General features: G+C 29.9%; 1 protein-coding gene across 1 annotated transcript; it reads left to right on the top strand.

Annotated features, from left to right (window-relative positions):
* The first annotated feature begins 1,420 nt into the window (after positions 1–1,420).
* On the top strand, positions 1,421–3,927 carry LOC114753115 (probable inositol transporter 2). The gene is made up of 6 exons (XM_028941782.1): positions 1,421–1,553; positions 1,848–1,918; positions 2,152–2,487; positions 2,585–2,692; positions 2,783–3,382; positions 3,457–3,927. The coding sequence occupies exons 1-6, from the start codon at positions 1,421–1,423 to the stop codon at positions 3,925–3,927; spliced, it is 1,719 nt and encodes a 572-aa protein (XP_028797615.1).
* Positions 3,928–18,022: the final 14,095 nt, after the last annotated feature.

The raw sequence follows: 18,022 nt of genomic DNA on the forward strand, positions 1-18,022 counted from the left end.
ATATAAACAATTCAATGTTAAAATAAAAAATTCAATTTATAATTTGGATTTGGTCCAGGCTTGACCATAGAGACTCTGGTGTTGCGGTGTTACCATATAGACAATTCTAGAGATTAGAACTAATAGGGATTGGGTGTGACAGAAAGGGTTAGTTTCTCATAACATAGCAAATCAATATTCAAATTCACATTGAGAGAGGTGTTCACATTTAATGCCGGATAATGCCTCCAATAGAAGAATATCTATGTTTTAGGGGAAAAAAACAAGAAGAACAATTTAAAATTGGGGTTCTTATTCAATACTTATTCCAATAATGAGTATGGTATGCTCGTCATTTTGATAAAATATGAATTATCTGAAATTTAAATAGTCCATATTTAAAATATTTAATATACAATTCTTATTAATAAATTTATTATTTTAAGAAGTCTCAATTATAAATTTATTTTTATTTTAAGTTTTTATTTGTTAAAATTAAAAATTCAATTTATAATAATAACAATAAAAAATTGTTTTAATGAAAAACAGAAATAAATAATAAGTATTTTTAATTGCCTCAACCTTCGCCCGGTCAGCTCGTGGCTTGTCGGCGAGGGTTTTTGCCTTTGCCTGTCAGGTCATGAGTTTGACTTGGCAGCCAGAATATCGTGCCAGGGACCTGCTTATTAATGAGGTATCGCCAAATACCTCTCTTTCTAATTAAAGCACTAAAAAAAAATAGCAACGTTAATAATTGATTTTACATCAATCTAAAAATATTATAACAGTTTTATATAAGTTAATAAAATAAAATAAATCAAAATGTGTTATCTTTAGAAAAAAAATTAAGTTATTTTCAATAGGCATACGACTAATTAGTTATAGAATTAAAATATCTCGTATACTCCATTAAATTAATATCTGAAACAATTATCTAAAAAATTTAAATTCATATCATCAGTTAAAAGATGAAACCAGATTTAAAATATAAGATATCTGAATCTTTTTGCCTTATATATACATTTTTTAAAATAATATAAATTAAAATAATATGAGATGATAATGAAATGGATAATGTTAATTTAGATAAATCTTCATTAAAAAGTCGCAAAAGGATTGATTTCATCCCTTTAACGGAAGATTCAAATCAATTTAAATCTAACTTATTTCATCCTATAACATGAGATGATAATAACATAGATAATATTAAGGTAAATTATCATTAAAAGATTTCAAAAGGATGTTGATTGCATCCCTTAAACCGAAGATTCAAATCAATTTAAATCTAACCCAATTTATCCTCTAACCCACGCCTATAACGCCTATAACGTCTATATATTTGTCTCATTTCAGCTCTTGGATGCACATGAACTTGATCACTGGTCTCTCTAGTCTCTAATTATTTTGCTGTGTAATATTAATATTAATTGATTGATCGATCATGGAGGGAGGAATACCACAAGCTGATGCGTCTGCTTTCAGAGCATTATTGTCTCTTTCAAGCAAAAATCCTTATGTTCTCAGACTTGCTTTTTCTGCTGGACTTGGTGGATTCCTCTTTGGCTATGACACTGGTATGTCTCCATCTTTATTTATTCTTATTTCCATCAAATTTACCATAGTCTTTAGTTGCGTTTTCACAAGTTATATAACTTGTTAAATTCTTTCTTAAGGAACACATGCCATAGTCTTTTACAAGGCAATGTACTTTAATAATTCCAATGTTAAAAACTCCTCGAATTTTTACTACAGGGAAGCATATATCTGGGGCTTTTTATGACTAAATTATGTTTTTATTGATTGAGTTTATGCTTCTTTATGTTTTCATGAGTGAGAAAATATTTATTTTTAATTATCTTGTGGCGCAGGAGTAATATCTGGGGCTCTGTTATACATCAGGGATAGTTTTCCATCAGTGGCAAGTTCTGCGTGGTTGCAGGTATTCGATTGTCATTCTTTAAAAGAATAGCATCATCATCAATTCAATTGAGAAAGGAGACAACTTATTTTTTAATTCAAGTGATTTGTTCACTGCATAAATAACAGATATCGTTTCATGTTTTTTAAACACTACTTTATATATTTGATTTTAATAATTTGTTTATAGTTTCAATGTTATATTCAACTATATAGCGAGCAGGAAAAACTAATCTCTTTTTTAACTGAAAATAGGGAGCAGTGGTAAGTTTTGCTCTGATTGGTGCGGTTATTGGATCATTGGTGGGAGGATGGTTTAATGATCGTTATGGAAGGAAAAAAGCCACAAAAATTGGAGCTTTTCTATTCTTTGCTGGCTCAGTAATTATGGGTGCTGCCCCTAACCCAGCAGCCCTCTTAGCTGGTAGATTGGTGGTTGGTCTTGGGGTTGGAACTGCTTCCATGACTGCACCACTTTATATCTCTGAAGCTTCTCCAACTAAAGTTAGAGGAGCCCTTGTTAGTCTTAACAGTTTTCTTATCACTGGCGCACAATTCCTCTCTTATGTAATCAATTTAGGCTTCGCTAATGTAAGATCTTTCACTTCATACTATTGTTATTATTATTTTATAGTTATGAAATTTGTATATAAACTGCTTTTTTTATTTTTATATTTTGGTATTTCAGGCACCTGGAACATGGAGGTGGATGCTAGGAGTGGCAGCAGTTCCTGGTTTGATTCAGTTTGTTATAATGTTTTGGCTTCCTGAATCACCTCGTTGGCTTTACAGAAAGGTGCCTTCATTATCAATTTTATGCGTTTTTGTATCTATCGTTAGTTCATGCCATAACCTACAAAACAAACCTTGTCTTTCTTTTGAATAGGGGAGGGATGAAGAAGCAAAAGAGATTCTGAGGAAAATTTATGATGCGAATGAAGTTGAAGCTGAGATTCAAGCTTTAGAGGAGTCAGTTAAGAAAGAAATAAAGGAATCGGAATCTTCAAGTAAGGTTGGCATATGGAAAATGCTTAAAAACACAGCAGTGAGAAGAGCTCTATATGCTGGAATGGGACTTCAAATATTCCAACAATTTGTAGGCATTAACACAGTAATGTACTACAGCCCCACCATAATTCAACTAGCGGGAATTACATCAAATCAAACTGCACTCCTTCTATCGCTGATTACATCCGGGCTCAATGCTTTTGGTTCCATTATCAGCATCTATTTTATTGAGAAAATTGGGAGAAAAAAGCTTGCATTAATCAGTTTAGTTGGTTGTGCACTCTCTCTCTGTATCATTTTTGCCCCGTTCTATGTTACAGAAACTCATTCCCCTGAGATTAGTCCAATTGCAACCTCCCACTTCAATGGAACATGTCCCAGTTATGACATTGCAATGAAAACTAGTACTCGATTTGGTTGTAACAAGTGTCTCAAATCTTCTCCGGCTTGTGGATTTTGTGCTGACCCATCTAATAAGGTATACTATTGTCACTCTCTTATCTCATTATAATAACTCTTTAAACTCTCTAACGGTGGATTGTTGTTGTGCAGCTCGCACCTGGGGTGTGTTTGGTCTTAAATGACAACTCAAAAATGCAATGCCAAACAGAGAAAAGTTCTTGGTATACCGAAGGATGTCCTTCCAATTTTGGTTGGCTTGCCATCTTAGGACTTTCGTTGTATATCATCTCGTTTTCACCTGGAATGGGTACTGTTCCTTGGGTTGTGAACTCTGAGATATATCCGCTCAGATATAGAGGAGTTTGTGGAGGTATGGGGGCCACCTCAGTTTGGGTTTCCAATCTGATAGTGTCACAAACTTTCTTAGTCATGACAAAGAGTATCGGAACTGCGTGGACTTTTATGATCTTTGGTTTTGTTTCTTTTATTGGAATTTTCTTCGTACTCATCTTCGTACCAGAAACTAAAGGGCTTCCGATAGAAGAGGTCGAGACAATGCTAGAACAAAGGCCTGTGCAGTTCAGATTTTGGAAGAAGAATCCCTTGCCTTTGCCTCTTTAACAAATTCTTCAGGGACAACAACCAGCCATTAAGATCTTTAATGGAGGATAGCTCGTTTCGTGGACACTTGTTTTCTCTGTTTTTCTTTCTTCTAATGTTTAGGAGTTTTTTCAATTGTCTCTTGACAAAGATGTTATAGATATATTGATGAAAAGTATTTTTAGGTGTTTTATTTCTTGACATTTTATGCGTTTAGTTTCTTTCTTTTCGTTTCTCATACATATATTCATCGTTTTGGGTTACTTTATAGGGTTTCTTTCATCTAGTTCAACTATGAATTTAAATGATATTTAATTGTTTATGGTTTCCCAGTTCTTCATCATTATTTTTAATCTCAAATTAGGACCTGTTTCTGGTGAGGAAAAAAAAGTTGATTAGGACTTCACCTTTCTTCAATGGCGAGTGCCTTGTTAGGTGACCTGGATATTGGCTTCGTAAGTGAAATAAGCTAAAATTGAAGTTGAAATCGGACTCATAAGGGAAATTCAATCAAATTAGTTATGGTGATTTTCAATCTAAAAAAAAAAACTCAATGCCTTAATAACAAATATTAGTTTTTGCGTTAATTGGAATAAACATGTACTTCCTAATTTTATTGGGGAAAAAGTACCTTTAACTATGAGTTTAATTGCATAAATTTTTAATGTAGATAACAGATATACAAATTACTTTTCAGTTTTACTATTGTTGAAAACATAATTCTTGACTAGATGCGTATGTTTAACAATTAATAGCAATTTGAGCAGTGTACGACTTAAGTTCCGTAATTGTGTTTCAAGTTATTTTTAGATCCTGAGTTCAAGTCAGGCCAAAAAACTCTTCAGTCCAACGATTTGAATTCAAAGTATTTTAAATTAATAATTATTAATACGAGCTCGTCTCATTTAAATTTGAAATCAAATATAAATATATGTTAAAGTCACACACATATATTATATGACAGTCATTTTTGGAGTTAACAATTTGTGTGCAAATCTTAGTTCATTCTAACGGGGAATGATTTTTGGTGCAACATGCTAATAAATACTGTTCAAGTGGTATTTTAGTACTTCTCCTGTCTTTAATGTAGGACTTAATTATTGATTTAATTTAGTTTTAAATATAAAACCTATTTCTTATATTTATTATTTTTTTAAATTACTCTTATTGATACTCTCTCAACTATAATCAAGTATGAGAGGGAGGAAAGATATTAAAGAAGATTATTATATTATTTTAAGAAAAACGTATCATATTTCTTATGATTAATTAACTTACCTAATTTTTTTAATATAATTAAATTAATTAAATAGATATTATATTAAGAATTGAAAGAGTTTTTTTTTTTTTTGCAACTGTATATAGCAAATTGATAAAAGAAAGAAAGAAGCCAGGAGACTCAGTTTTGTAGTCATATGATACACACACATGTATATAGGTAAAACATTATGCCTTTAATTCTCTAATATTATATGGTATTTCAATTTATTCTCTTAATTTATAAAATAATTTTTCAATCCAATACAACTTTCAAATAGTGGAAGGTTTCATCCTTAAAAAAATATAAATACTCTGATCTTATGTTTATAGGATTTAATTATAAAACCCAATTTTCAGTACTAACATAAAACACTTGATAAGAATATATATATATATATATATATATTCTAGATTTTACTTGAAATATTACTCTCCAAGAATGAACTTAAATATGAGAAATTCTTAAGTACTCTGGGAGTACCGCCTCACTTGAACACTGTCAAATTAAATCACGTCAAATCAGTAGATGGCAGGCCCACATGTCAGTCTACGTGGCACATTTTCAATAGAAAAAATTTTATTAAAAAAATTCTGCTAAAATTGTTTTTTCTCTCTCCCATTTTTCAACACACCTCTCTTAAATTTTCTCTCTCTTCTGCGTCTTCCCTTTCTCATTTTTCCGGACTCTCTATACTCCTCCTTTCCCACTTCTTTTTCATTATCCTTGGCCAGTTTTTCTCTTCTCACCCTCTCAAATTTTCTCTCTCTTCTGCGTCTTCCTTTCCCCATCTTTCATGACAGTCTTTCTTCTCTCTCTCTATTTTTTTTTGCCTCGTCTTTCCCATTATCCTTACCAGTTTCCCTCTCATTCTCTCTCGTTAGTCTTGGTCCTTCCTCTGGCCATTTTTTCCAAAGATGAAGAATTGCATTACAGCGTACCAAAGTCCTGAAGCATAATGGGGGTAAAGTGAGAAGTAACGTTTTTATTGAAATATAAGAAGCTGGGTGCTGGCGTCTTGCATTTCCTTAAAATTTTTAAAATCCATCTGGCCCCATTTTGTTTTGTTGCTACTTAGTTTGTTGAAGGATGAAAGATGAATGAAGGAGCTGGAGTGCGGCCGAGCAAACATAGCTCTCATAATCTTAAGATTCATCAAGTGTTTATAGATGAGATCCTGCTCGGGGTGACACTCTTCAAAGAGCTTGAGCACAAGCTAACCTTGGCTAGCAAAATAACGGCATAGGCGGAGGGCATTGTGGCGGCTGAGGTGTGGTGAAATTGGGGAGGATGCAATATGAGTGGAAGAAATCGAAAAAAGGGTTTTACAAAAGGAAAAAAAAAAAGAAGAAGAAACAAATGGATTGGTAAGATAAGCATGATGAAAGGAGGAGAGAAAACTGGCTAAGGATAATGAAAAGAAGAGAAAAAAGGAGGATTAAAGAGAGTCCGGAAAAACGGGGAAGGGAAGACGCAGAAGAGAGAGAAAAGTTAAGAGAGGTGTGTTGAAAAATGGGAGAGAGAAAACAATTTTAACAGAATTTTTTTAATAAAATTTTTTCTATGGAAAATGTGCCACGTAGACTGACATGTGAGCCTGCCATCTACTGATTTGGTGTGATTTAATTGGACAGTGTTCAAGTGAGGTGGTACTCCCAGAGTACCTAAGAATTTCTCCTTAAATATAATCATAACAAGTCACTGCAATTTTTTCAAGGGAAAGAAGAGTTAATGGCCGGCTTGATAAAAACTTAAAGATGTTTAATAACTAAAAACGAGAAAAAGCGCTGCTTTCTCGAGCGCATGACATCTTGGTGAAGAGTTTTGGGTTCATCAATCAAGTCATGAGTTCGAGACGGCAGTGGGGACTATGAACCGGGCACGTCCTTCAACTGTCTCTCATGAGGTATTTCCATATACCTCTCTTTTCAGTTTTTGTGGAATCACAAATTTTAATTTCGTAATTTTCAAAACATGACAATTAACCTCTTGAATTTTAAAATTTACCCAAATAATTTTATAATAATTGGTTTGTTCTTTTTCATTAGTATAGACTGTGATATGTGAATAATTTCCACCCTGACCCTTGTGTTCTTGATAATTTTCAAACAATTAATTAATTTGTTATTGAGTTAAATCTTATAAGAAATATCTCCCAAAAAAAGAAAAGATCTTATGGAAACATGATAGTGAAATATATTTTAGTTCAAGAAAAGGAAAGAACGAGAAACTTTACTCTTTTCACTTTTTACTATTACTTTCAAGAGCTAAATAATTAACTTAGAGAAGCTAAAAAAATTAATTAAATTGGTTATTTATGATAAATGTGTGTTAACTTTTCTAAATCACCCTTATTCAATCATATATATTAAAATTATACTTAGGTGAAAATACCTTATAATCAATAGGAATATTTTTTTAGAATGCGTCATTAATTTGAGAGACAAAAAATTTAAGTCTTATATTTATGATCATTAACTAACTCTTATATTTAGAACTGGAGATAATAGCAGACTATTTTTCATGATATTTATAATAACATCTATTGGAAGTTGTATAAATTTTTTTTCTAAATACTTTTTGCTTTTGATATTATTAACTAAATAACCTCCTAAATTTTAAATTACTTGTCATCCCCTATGTAATGAAATGAGAAACTAACGAGGTATTTTCAAATACCTCTCTTTTTCATTAAAAAAAACTTGAAAAAAATAAAATCTTAACGCTTTAGGGCCAAAATTACATTGTAAAATATTTTAAAATATTGGGGGTGGGCAAAATTTGGTTTAGGGTTTAGGTAGTATAATTAATTAATCTAGTCGACTCATTTAATATATTTAAATTAATTAAGTGATTTTAATATGAGGACGGGAAGAGACAGTTGTTTGTTAAATAATGAAAAGAAGAAAATTTTCTTTGAAAATTACAAAACGCGACACGAAATACAAAATACTACTTATGGTCCTAATTATAAGATCATGTTTGTAGTCTACAAATAAAGTCTTATAATTAGGACCGGAGGTAGTATAATTTATCTAGTATGATCAGAGAGTCTTTTAACAAAATGGAGATATATGTTGATATAATTAGAAGTGGCCTAATGCAAAATAAAAAGAAGTGTGCCCAAATTTGTCATTGAACTTGTGGTTTGGTGCTCTACATAGTCAATGGCTTCTTAGAGGAGAAAACAAATTTAACACCATAATTTTTTGACGGTTTCATTAGGTTAAATGAAAATGACAACAAATACATAGCTATCACTTGTGAAATTTTTTAAATGATTAGATTGTTTAAGTAAAATTGTACAGCATAAAATTTTTTTAGATATAAAAATACATACGAATGTTTCAAAATAATACAAAATTATCATAGCCTGAGGTCTATTACTTTTCAGACTTAGACAGTAGTATAGGCCCCACGCAAAAATTAATCAACGTCAATGACATTTTTACACCATTTTAAATTTTCATACGTATTTTTACATTCATGTTACATTTGTAGCAAATACTTCATGAATAAATTTATATATGGGTTAATATAATAATCGGTCTTATACTTTATATTCATTTTGGTTTTAGTCTCCAGATTTTGAAACTTTTGATTTTGGTCCTTTAAGTTTACTATGGTTAACAAGTTAGTCCTCCTATTTTTAAAAGGACTTGGACCTAGATTTAACACTGTTAAACATGCTTAGCTATCACTAACAGTGTTTAAAAAGATGACGTGGATGATAACTGAACGAGATGAGGTGGAAAATAACTGACACATGTCATGTATGACCGGGACCTTTAAATAATTTTAGGAAAAAAAGAAAAGAAAAGAAAAATAGGGTAGATATTAAGGAGGTGTTTGGCAACCCTCAAAAATGCTTCTCAGAAACACTTTTCCGCAAAACGAGGCAAACTCCTCCACATATTTACTTCGTAAACCGTAAAAGCACTTCTGAAACCATGGTTTGGTTTCTATCCAAACACCTCCTAAAATGCACACAAAGACAAGACTGAACACAACTCACACAAAGACAACGCAGAGAACAAAGGAGCTAGGGCAAAATCCCATCAAAGCTTCGCACCATAGCTGTGTACCAAAGCTTCGTTTTAGTCGCTTGAGGTTGTAGGGATAATTTTCAGCGAATGTGAGAGAAGGATCTTTTTAGTTGAAAGGTGTATCTTCTTAGGATTTCAGTTAGTTGAAAGGTAAATCATTTTGAAAAGCCACCTTATCTCATCCTGTCAGCTTCCAGATCAGCACTTAAATAGTGTTATGACAGCTAAGCATGTTAAATCTAGTCTCAATTCCTTTTAAAAATAAGAGGTCTAATATTTTTAATGGAACAAACTTAAATGATCAAAATCAAGGGTTTCGAATTTCAAAGACTAAGACAAAAATGAGTGTAAAATATAAGGGCCTATTATTGTATTAACCCTTTATATATTAACTCAAAAATAAAAATTAGAAAACACGTGCACGGCACTTACAATTCAAAGATGCACGGAAGCAGATATGTGACCCAGGAGACACCTGCAAAAAATGAGGTGTTAACCCTTCTCTGCAAAATGAGGTGTTTCAAGTCACCTTTCAGCTCTTTGACCAAAAAAAAAAAGAGTCACCTTTCAGCTCTTCTACATATTCTACTTAAGTGGACCCTATTAAATTTGATGTATTCAAAACTCTGAAATATTCTTTTGATAACATTAATCATCATAAACTGATTTTTTGCGCACCTTAAACTTAGGATACCAGATGCTAGTAGAAAAATGTTTGAGAATGTTCGAATATACTACAAATTATTTTAAGATATTGAATTTTATTAAAAAATATTTTATAATACTTTATGTATTAAAAATTAGTTAAAATATATGAGGTGCTACATGAGGCCAATATGGCGGTGGGTTGTAAATCTGCAATAATTCAACATGATATTAGATTCTATTTTATTATTTCCTTATTAATATTTAACAATGAAATTTATTATTGACATACAGCTTAATAGTTAAAAAATCTACCCATTTACTCAAAAAAAAAAACCATTTCAATAAATATTTTAAAAAATAAATTACACATAAAAATGAGATAAATCGAGCTATTTTTGTTATCTATTTTTATTTTATATGAATTTGAAATGCAACTATGTAATAACATGCTTAAATAGATAATTAATATATAGATATTAATACTTTTCTGAAAATATCTCTTTAATGGAGATTGAAAATTATCTTATTAATAAGAATTTTTCAATGCGTACAATTAATAGAGATTATTTAATAGAGTTATAAATTTAAAAAAATAGAATAATTTGAGATAATATTATATTTAGGAAAACAAATAAATTTATCAACAAATTTCTACTGAAGAGGAGGGAGTATAGGGCTAGCCATTGGTAGAGGCCTAAGTAATTTACCAAAAACAAGAAATATATAAACATTAAAAAAGACCACCGCTTGCCTTTTCAACTCGTGGCTTGTTGGTGAGGGTGCTTCGCTTTTGCTTAGGAAGCCACGAGTTCGAGTAGGCAAAGGACTGAATTGGGGGAACATATATCAGTAATGACAAACTAATGAGGTATTTCAAAATACCTCTCCTTTTATTCTTTTTCATGCTGTGTTACTTTTATTGCTTTTCTAAAATGGACTTTTTGAAATGATGTGCTTTTATTCGGTTAAAAAGCATAGTTTACTTGATGCTTTGAGTCAATTTTTATAAAAGAGTGCTTGCACTATTGTGTTTTGAGTTGCCTTTTATTTCACGCTTTGAGTTAGTTTTTTTATAAAAGAGTGCTTGTATTATTATTGTGAGTTTTTTTTTTGCTAAGTATATGTATCCTCCTATTTGAGACAATCCTATTCGAGGCACTGGCGGCACTAAATGTGGGCATCTTTCCCAGCGGGAATTCGAATTTGATGTCTTGCGTTATGAGTTGTAATGGTGTACGAGTTGTCATATTGTCTGTATCTAAAGCTTGAGATATACTACCTCCGGTCCTTAATATAAGACTTTGTTTGACTTTTATTTTGATTCTAAATATAAAACCCAATCCATTTTGTCTCTCATATTTATGTATTTTTTCCCAATATAATCCTTTTAACAATAGTAGTTCTAACTAATATATTTGATTAGTAAAGATATTTTAGGAAAGACAACATTTATTTATTACAAATAACTAACTTAACTTCTTTCCTTAATTTTCTCAAATTAGTCAATTATCTCTTATAATTAAGACCAGATGTAGTATAAATCCAAGCTTCGCCAATTGTAAAATATATGGCAATGGCTATACAATGGGAAAAACTGTTGGAATGGCAGGATTAGACTGTGTTTTTGAAAGAAGGTTATCATGACTTGTTTTCTTCTAATTCACTTTGTTGAAATATGAGTCACCAAATATAGTAACTAATATTCTGTGCTTCTCATTAAGGAGGAAAAAATAAGCTTTTATTGGGGTATATGAAGTCAAAGAAATAACTAATGTTATTTATAATTTGAAAATTATACAACTTGCAAGATGTCAATCACATCCACTTCAAATTAACTAAACCGAACTGATTTTTGTTGACTTTTAATATTTTTTTAATCATTTTTATCAATATTTACATAATGGATTATATGCTCTTAATTCTGTTTTCTTTAAAGATTTTGATGCGTACGTATTTAAATGGCTTCTTAAGGGAGAGAATAAATTTACTGCCATTATTTGTGCCTAAAAGAAGAAAAGCAAAGAGATGCAAGTTAATGAATTTTAGATAAACCACTCGGTGCCCCTCGAACTCGCGGCTTGCTGGCTGTCAACTTTATGTTGCAAGCACATGCCATGCGTTCGATTCGGCATCGGCATGCTTCTGCTTCGCTTTGATTCTGAGTTCTTCAGACCTATAAATGAGGTGTTTCAAAACACCTCTCCTTTTTTGGCCCAAAAAAAAAAAACACCTCTCCTTTTGCATATATTCTAATTAAGTGAACCGTATTAAATTTGTTAGTACAAATACAATTACATAGATACATGTACATATGTCATAGTGATATATAAAATACAAAATACTTTAAAAGCAGAGGGAGAGATCAATGGACTATGAGATTTAGTCAAATTAATTATTTAAAAAGTATGTAGTAATTTTTTAAATATTTTTTTAATTATTTGTATTAAAAACTACATGTACCATTTGTATTGATCCTATTTGATAAAAATATTTTGAAAATAAAAAATTATAAATTTGATTATATTACTCCTGATTTTTAATATATGAGTTAGATAATTAATTTACGGATATTAAATAAATTAGTTAAGTTGATTATTTATAATAAATGTGTGTCAATTTTCCTACAATACTAAAAGCTACTCTTCATAAAAATTCTTTAACATGTAAAATTAATAAGAATATTTTAATAAATAAATTATAAATTTTAAAAAAGCAAAATAATTTTTTTAAATTCTTCATTTCTTCGAGAATAATGCCATAAAAGAAAGACACAACATCATATGAAATATGGTAGTCAAAGTAACTAAGTTAAAGAGTAATTTGAGTTTTGACAGAAAATATCAGTTTATACATGTCTTTTGCAAAAATTAAAGTTGACTAAACACAAAGTAAAACGACATGACTTAAAAACAAAACAACCATGACGCTTTGTTTTTTATAAAAGTTAAAAGGTACATATAACCCGTAAAAAACTTTCTTTGTACAAACATGTGGATGGGGTCCAAAGTGTGGTCTGCAGTTGAGCATTACTAATGTAATTTGCAAATAAGCTCTAAGACTTAGTTTCAAATGCCATGACATCTTACTAACTAAGGCCAATATATAACCTTCAACTCATGACATTAAAACTAAACTCAAATAATTTGAATAGGAAGATTACTTCTTACAGATCGTGATCAAATTTTTTCTAATGTACAAAATTTTGAACATTTAATTCTGTAATATTTTATGTGTGTCTCTAGAGATTTAGGTATACCCTCCACAAAAAATATTGAAGTTTTATTACCTTTAGCGCAAGTTGATAGAGGAAGATAGGTCAGTATAGGGAAAGAATAAATAAAATGGGAGACCGTTGCGCCTTCCGGACTTGTGGCTTGCAGGTGAGGGTCTTATGCTCTTGTCTATAAAGTCACGAGTTCGAACGGGCAAAGGACCGGAGGTAGTATATAATAATAATTATCATTCCATGAGGTATTTCAAAATACCTCTCTTTTTCTACTTTTTCATACTGTGTACTCTTCTGATCTTATTTATAAAGTATTTTCAGTATATTTTATATAGATTAAAAAAAATTTTAAACTTTATTAATTCTCATTGAAATTTTAATAACTTTTTAACTTTATCTCTATTTAATATATATTATATCTTATGTAAACAAAATCAACACAATAATAAATGATGGGTAAAATTATACATTCATACAAAAAATTTCTCTCAGTGTCCTATAAATAGGATCAAAAAATATCTTCTCTCTCTGCCTATAGGACCAGAGGAGAGTATTCTTTTACATTTAATGTGGATCTAATATTTTAAAGTATTTTTTAATACTTTAAATTATATTTTGTTGCATTCAGTGCTTTTAAATATTTTTTAAATTGTTTTAAAATCCCAAATTACTTTTTAGTATATCTAACACTCTAAATTATTAAATGTAAAATTACACTTAAAAATATTTTCGACTACTCACCTGAAAAAAATATATCACTAAATATTTTTAGGATACTAGATTTATTTTATCCTTTTTTTTTTTATTACATTTAGCTTTCCTAATTACGTTTCAATACGCTCAACTTTGTTTCCTTTTTTATCAGAGTTTGTGCCAAATGGGTCCTTAATAGCAACAAAAGAAAATAATTTAATATACACAATATATATTATTATAATTAATCTTAAATTATAAAATATTTAGGGATCCACATATGCTTTATTAATCTCGATGTTGCTTTCTTTTTTCTTCAATATATTTCTCCACGTACATCTCCCATGCGATTATTCAAGAAATTAATAAAATTAAAATATGCAAGAAATTATATTCATAAATTTGCATTAATTTATTAACCAAAGTGTGGTGAAAAGTCCCTATTTGGATAATTTATTAACCAAAGAAACCTAATAGAATTCATGTGTAATGGTGCAACTCTTCTTCAAAATGTATTACCTCCGGTCCTAAATATAGAAATTAGTTAGCTGTCATAAATATAATATCCTAATTTATTTTGTTTTTTAAATTTATAATGTATCCTAAAAAATATCCTTATTGATTATTAAGTATTTTTACCTAAATATAGTTCCAACGTACATGTTTAAATAAAAATAATTTAAGAAAGTCAATATATATTTGTTACAAATAACTAACTTAACTAATTTTCTTAATCTCAACAAATTAGTTATCTAACTCTTATATTAAGGATCGAATGTAGGAGGTAATATATATTGACCTATGCACAAAAGTCTTAAACATGAAAGTCAATTGCACATAATATATGCTATATACATTTAAATTAAAATAATTACACCCACTTAAATTCAGTTTTTTTGCCCAATAAATTCTGATTTTTCACCAGATTTTCCTTGAAAAATCCTCCTTAAAAGAAATTACACTGATTTGATATTAACAGCCTTTAATTTGTTCACCAAATAATAATAAAACTAGAAATTGTGCATAAATGCACAAATATAAAATGTGAAAATAGAGAGAAAGTTGAACCCTCATAAACAAGCAAATAATTAAACAAGGCCACAAGTGGGGCCTTGAAGGCTTGCGGCTTGCTGGTTTGTGTATGTTGCACTTTTCAGCAAAATGCAAGTTCGAATAGGCAGAAGGAAAGGCAAGAGAATTATTAACCTCATATGAGGTATTGCAAAATACCTCTCTTTTTTTTTTCTTCTTCAATCTCAAAATAACTCCTATTTTTCTGCAGAACTAATATCTTATTTTATCTTGTCCATTCAAACATTGAAAAAATAATACATATATGAAAAATATGTGGATTTCATGCCCCTCTCTCTCTCAAAGGTAATTTTAGAAAACATATTTTCTCTCAAAAATATTTTTTTTTGAAAATAAAACCTTTCAGAAAAAAAATATGAACCCCATATTTGTGTTTCTCATCCTTTTTTCTATATTTTTATTCAAACAGAAAAAATATTTTTTTTCTTTTCAGTTTGTTTTTCCCCTCGGGTGTGGCAAAACTTAGACAAAAGATTAAAAATTAATAACGAACAACTCGGGGCTTACTGGTTAATCAGAGTATTGTTGGCTTCACGTTGTAAGTCACGGGTTCGAATTTGGCATCCCTGATCCCTTTCTTTTTTTTTTTTTTTTAAGATGAACATCTCTGATCTCAAAATGAGGTGTTTCAAAACACCTTTCTTTTCACAAATCCTAATTACTCTTTCTATTCAACATCATATGGGGTTTATAAAAATAAAATCTTAATGATAAAAATGAAAAACAATCCACGTATTAAATGATCTGATAAGTCCAAAAGGATATTTATCACAATAAAATCAAGGGAAAATTAGGGAGAAGGACCTAAAAAAATTAGTATTTATTAAGAGGGATCTTAAAAATTGTAATTAATTTGAAAGACCAAAAATTAAAATAAAATTTTACAATTACCAAATTATCCCTTATCAAATCCCTACATTATCTCCAACACCCTTCTATCTCAATTTAACAGTTAATTATTAATTGAACTTGATTTTTCTATCTCTCTCTCTCTGTATCTCTTTTTGATGCACCTAAAGTTTTTACTAATAGCAATTATCTTCTTGTAAATCCAAAACAAAAAAGACAAATTAAAAGGAATCAACTAGCAGATTATTTATTGGACGGTATGTATATTCTGAATATTATTTTCTCTCCTTTAGTTTATTTGTACCGAATGTTTTCTAATTTTCTTATGGCCTCTATATAAAGACTTTTTGGATGAATATAAAAGTATATATTTGTACCTTCATTCAATCCCAACTATACATACATATGAACACAATCACACTACCTATACAAAGCTTCTTAGATGAATATAAATATAGTTCTTTGTGTTAATCAAAATATGAAAATCAAGTAAATAGTACCCCTTTGTAACCTAAGCTTTACTAATAATTTTTCCAACCACATCGGAATGAGGGGCAAAATCACAATTGCGTAAGCTGGAAATTTTTCCAGCCATATTGGAATGAAAGGCTAGTAGATGCAGATATGAATGACTGAAAAATAGGACTCTATTTTTCGTTAATTGCTGTATTTAGTTTTTTATTTTAATGAGGGGCAATTTAGTAATTATAAATTTATATTTCAATTGATAACTGATAGTCAAATATTGAGATGGGTCTTGGAGATAATGTAGGGATTTGACCAGGGATAATTTCGTAATTGTAAATTCATATTTTAATTTTTAGTCCTTCAAATTAATTACAATTTTTAAGATCCCTCTCCATAAATACTAATTTTTTTAGGTCCTTCTCCTCAATTTTCCCTAAAATCAAATCCCTTCATACTTACGCTCACTATGACTAAGGGCACTTTAAGAAAATAAATTATACTACTTTATATATTTATTATTTTAAAAAATTACTACAAAAATGTATTGTTATTTAATTTTCAATTATAATTAATTATTATTAAAGTGTAGTGAATAAAATTAATAAAGAATTTTTTTTATAGATTTTCTTATATAATACACTCCAAAAACAGAGTCACAAATTTGTATACCCTTCAATGGAGTGAAGCAAAGATATTGTGTAACTTAGGAGGTGTTTGGATAACCTGATAAGCACTTTTTAGAAGCAATTTTTTGTAAATCAAGACAAATCCCTCCACATATTTATCTTATATATCGTAAAAACACTTTTAAACTATGGTTTTGATTTTATTCAAACACTTTTTAGTAAGTTTTAAAAGGAGACGCTGCCTGCCTATCGAAATTTTGGCTTGATGCTGAAGCAATATAGCGGCTTCCATCAAGTCACATGATCGATTCTGGCACTTCTTGGTTGAAACCAAAACATTGGCGACCTTCACCCAATTATGAGGTGTTTCAAAACACCTTTCGTTTTTCATTTTACTTTATTTTATTAGCAAATCATTCTTTTGATATTTAAATTTCGTTAATTATCTGTAAATTAACCTTACAATGATTTATGTGATTGATTCTATTCCATCTATTATATACGCTCAAAAGAATTAATATATACTTAATAATATATACACACATGTACACTTGGAAAATGGGGAAAATAGTGTATACGGAGGATCATAATGTATAATTAATTTGTTCTGAAATAGTTAAAGGAAAAGGCATACGATTGTCATGAATAAATAGGATCATGGACTATTTGATCCCTTATTCAGACCAGCGCATTGATCAGGGTGTTGGAATAATTATTAATCTGAATTGAGAACAGTGTTATAATTTCATGTCATCTACTATGGATCGAGAACTTCCGTACTTTAGGAAAACGATTTATGGAGGAGAAAAATATAGAACTAACAACTCATTTTAATTGTAGAGGGGCTTTTTGGACTTTAAACAACATTCATAAATCTCTAATTAGGTCTCTTCGCTTTATTAGGAATTTGTATAAAATGAAGACCTGATTTTGAATTTTAGTGTTTTAACTGGATTTAATTAGGATTTTCCCTAAGTTATTCGACAATACCTCTCATTTTCTACCTTTTTAATAATGACTAATAATTATTACTTTCGGTCCTAAATATAAGACACTTATCTTATATTTAGAATTAGAGGAGTATTAAGCAAACGGATTAATGTAACTTTAAAAACTCATAGCGTGTTGGTTAGCATGCTTTGCACTATTCCATAAGTTGCGAATTTGAATAGGTAGGATCCCAACAAAAACCAATACAGTGAAATACCTC

This window comes from Neltuma alba, unplaced genomic scaffold (genome assembly GCF_004799145.2).
Source record: "Neltuma alba isolate B1F8T4 unplaced genomic scaffold, ASM479914v2 tig00001204_pilon, whole genome shotgun sequence".
NCBI lineage: Eukaryota > Viridiplantae > Streptophyta > Magnoliopsida > Fabales > Fabaceae > Neltuma > Neltuma alba.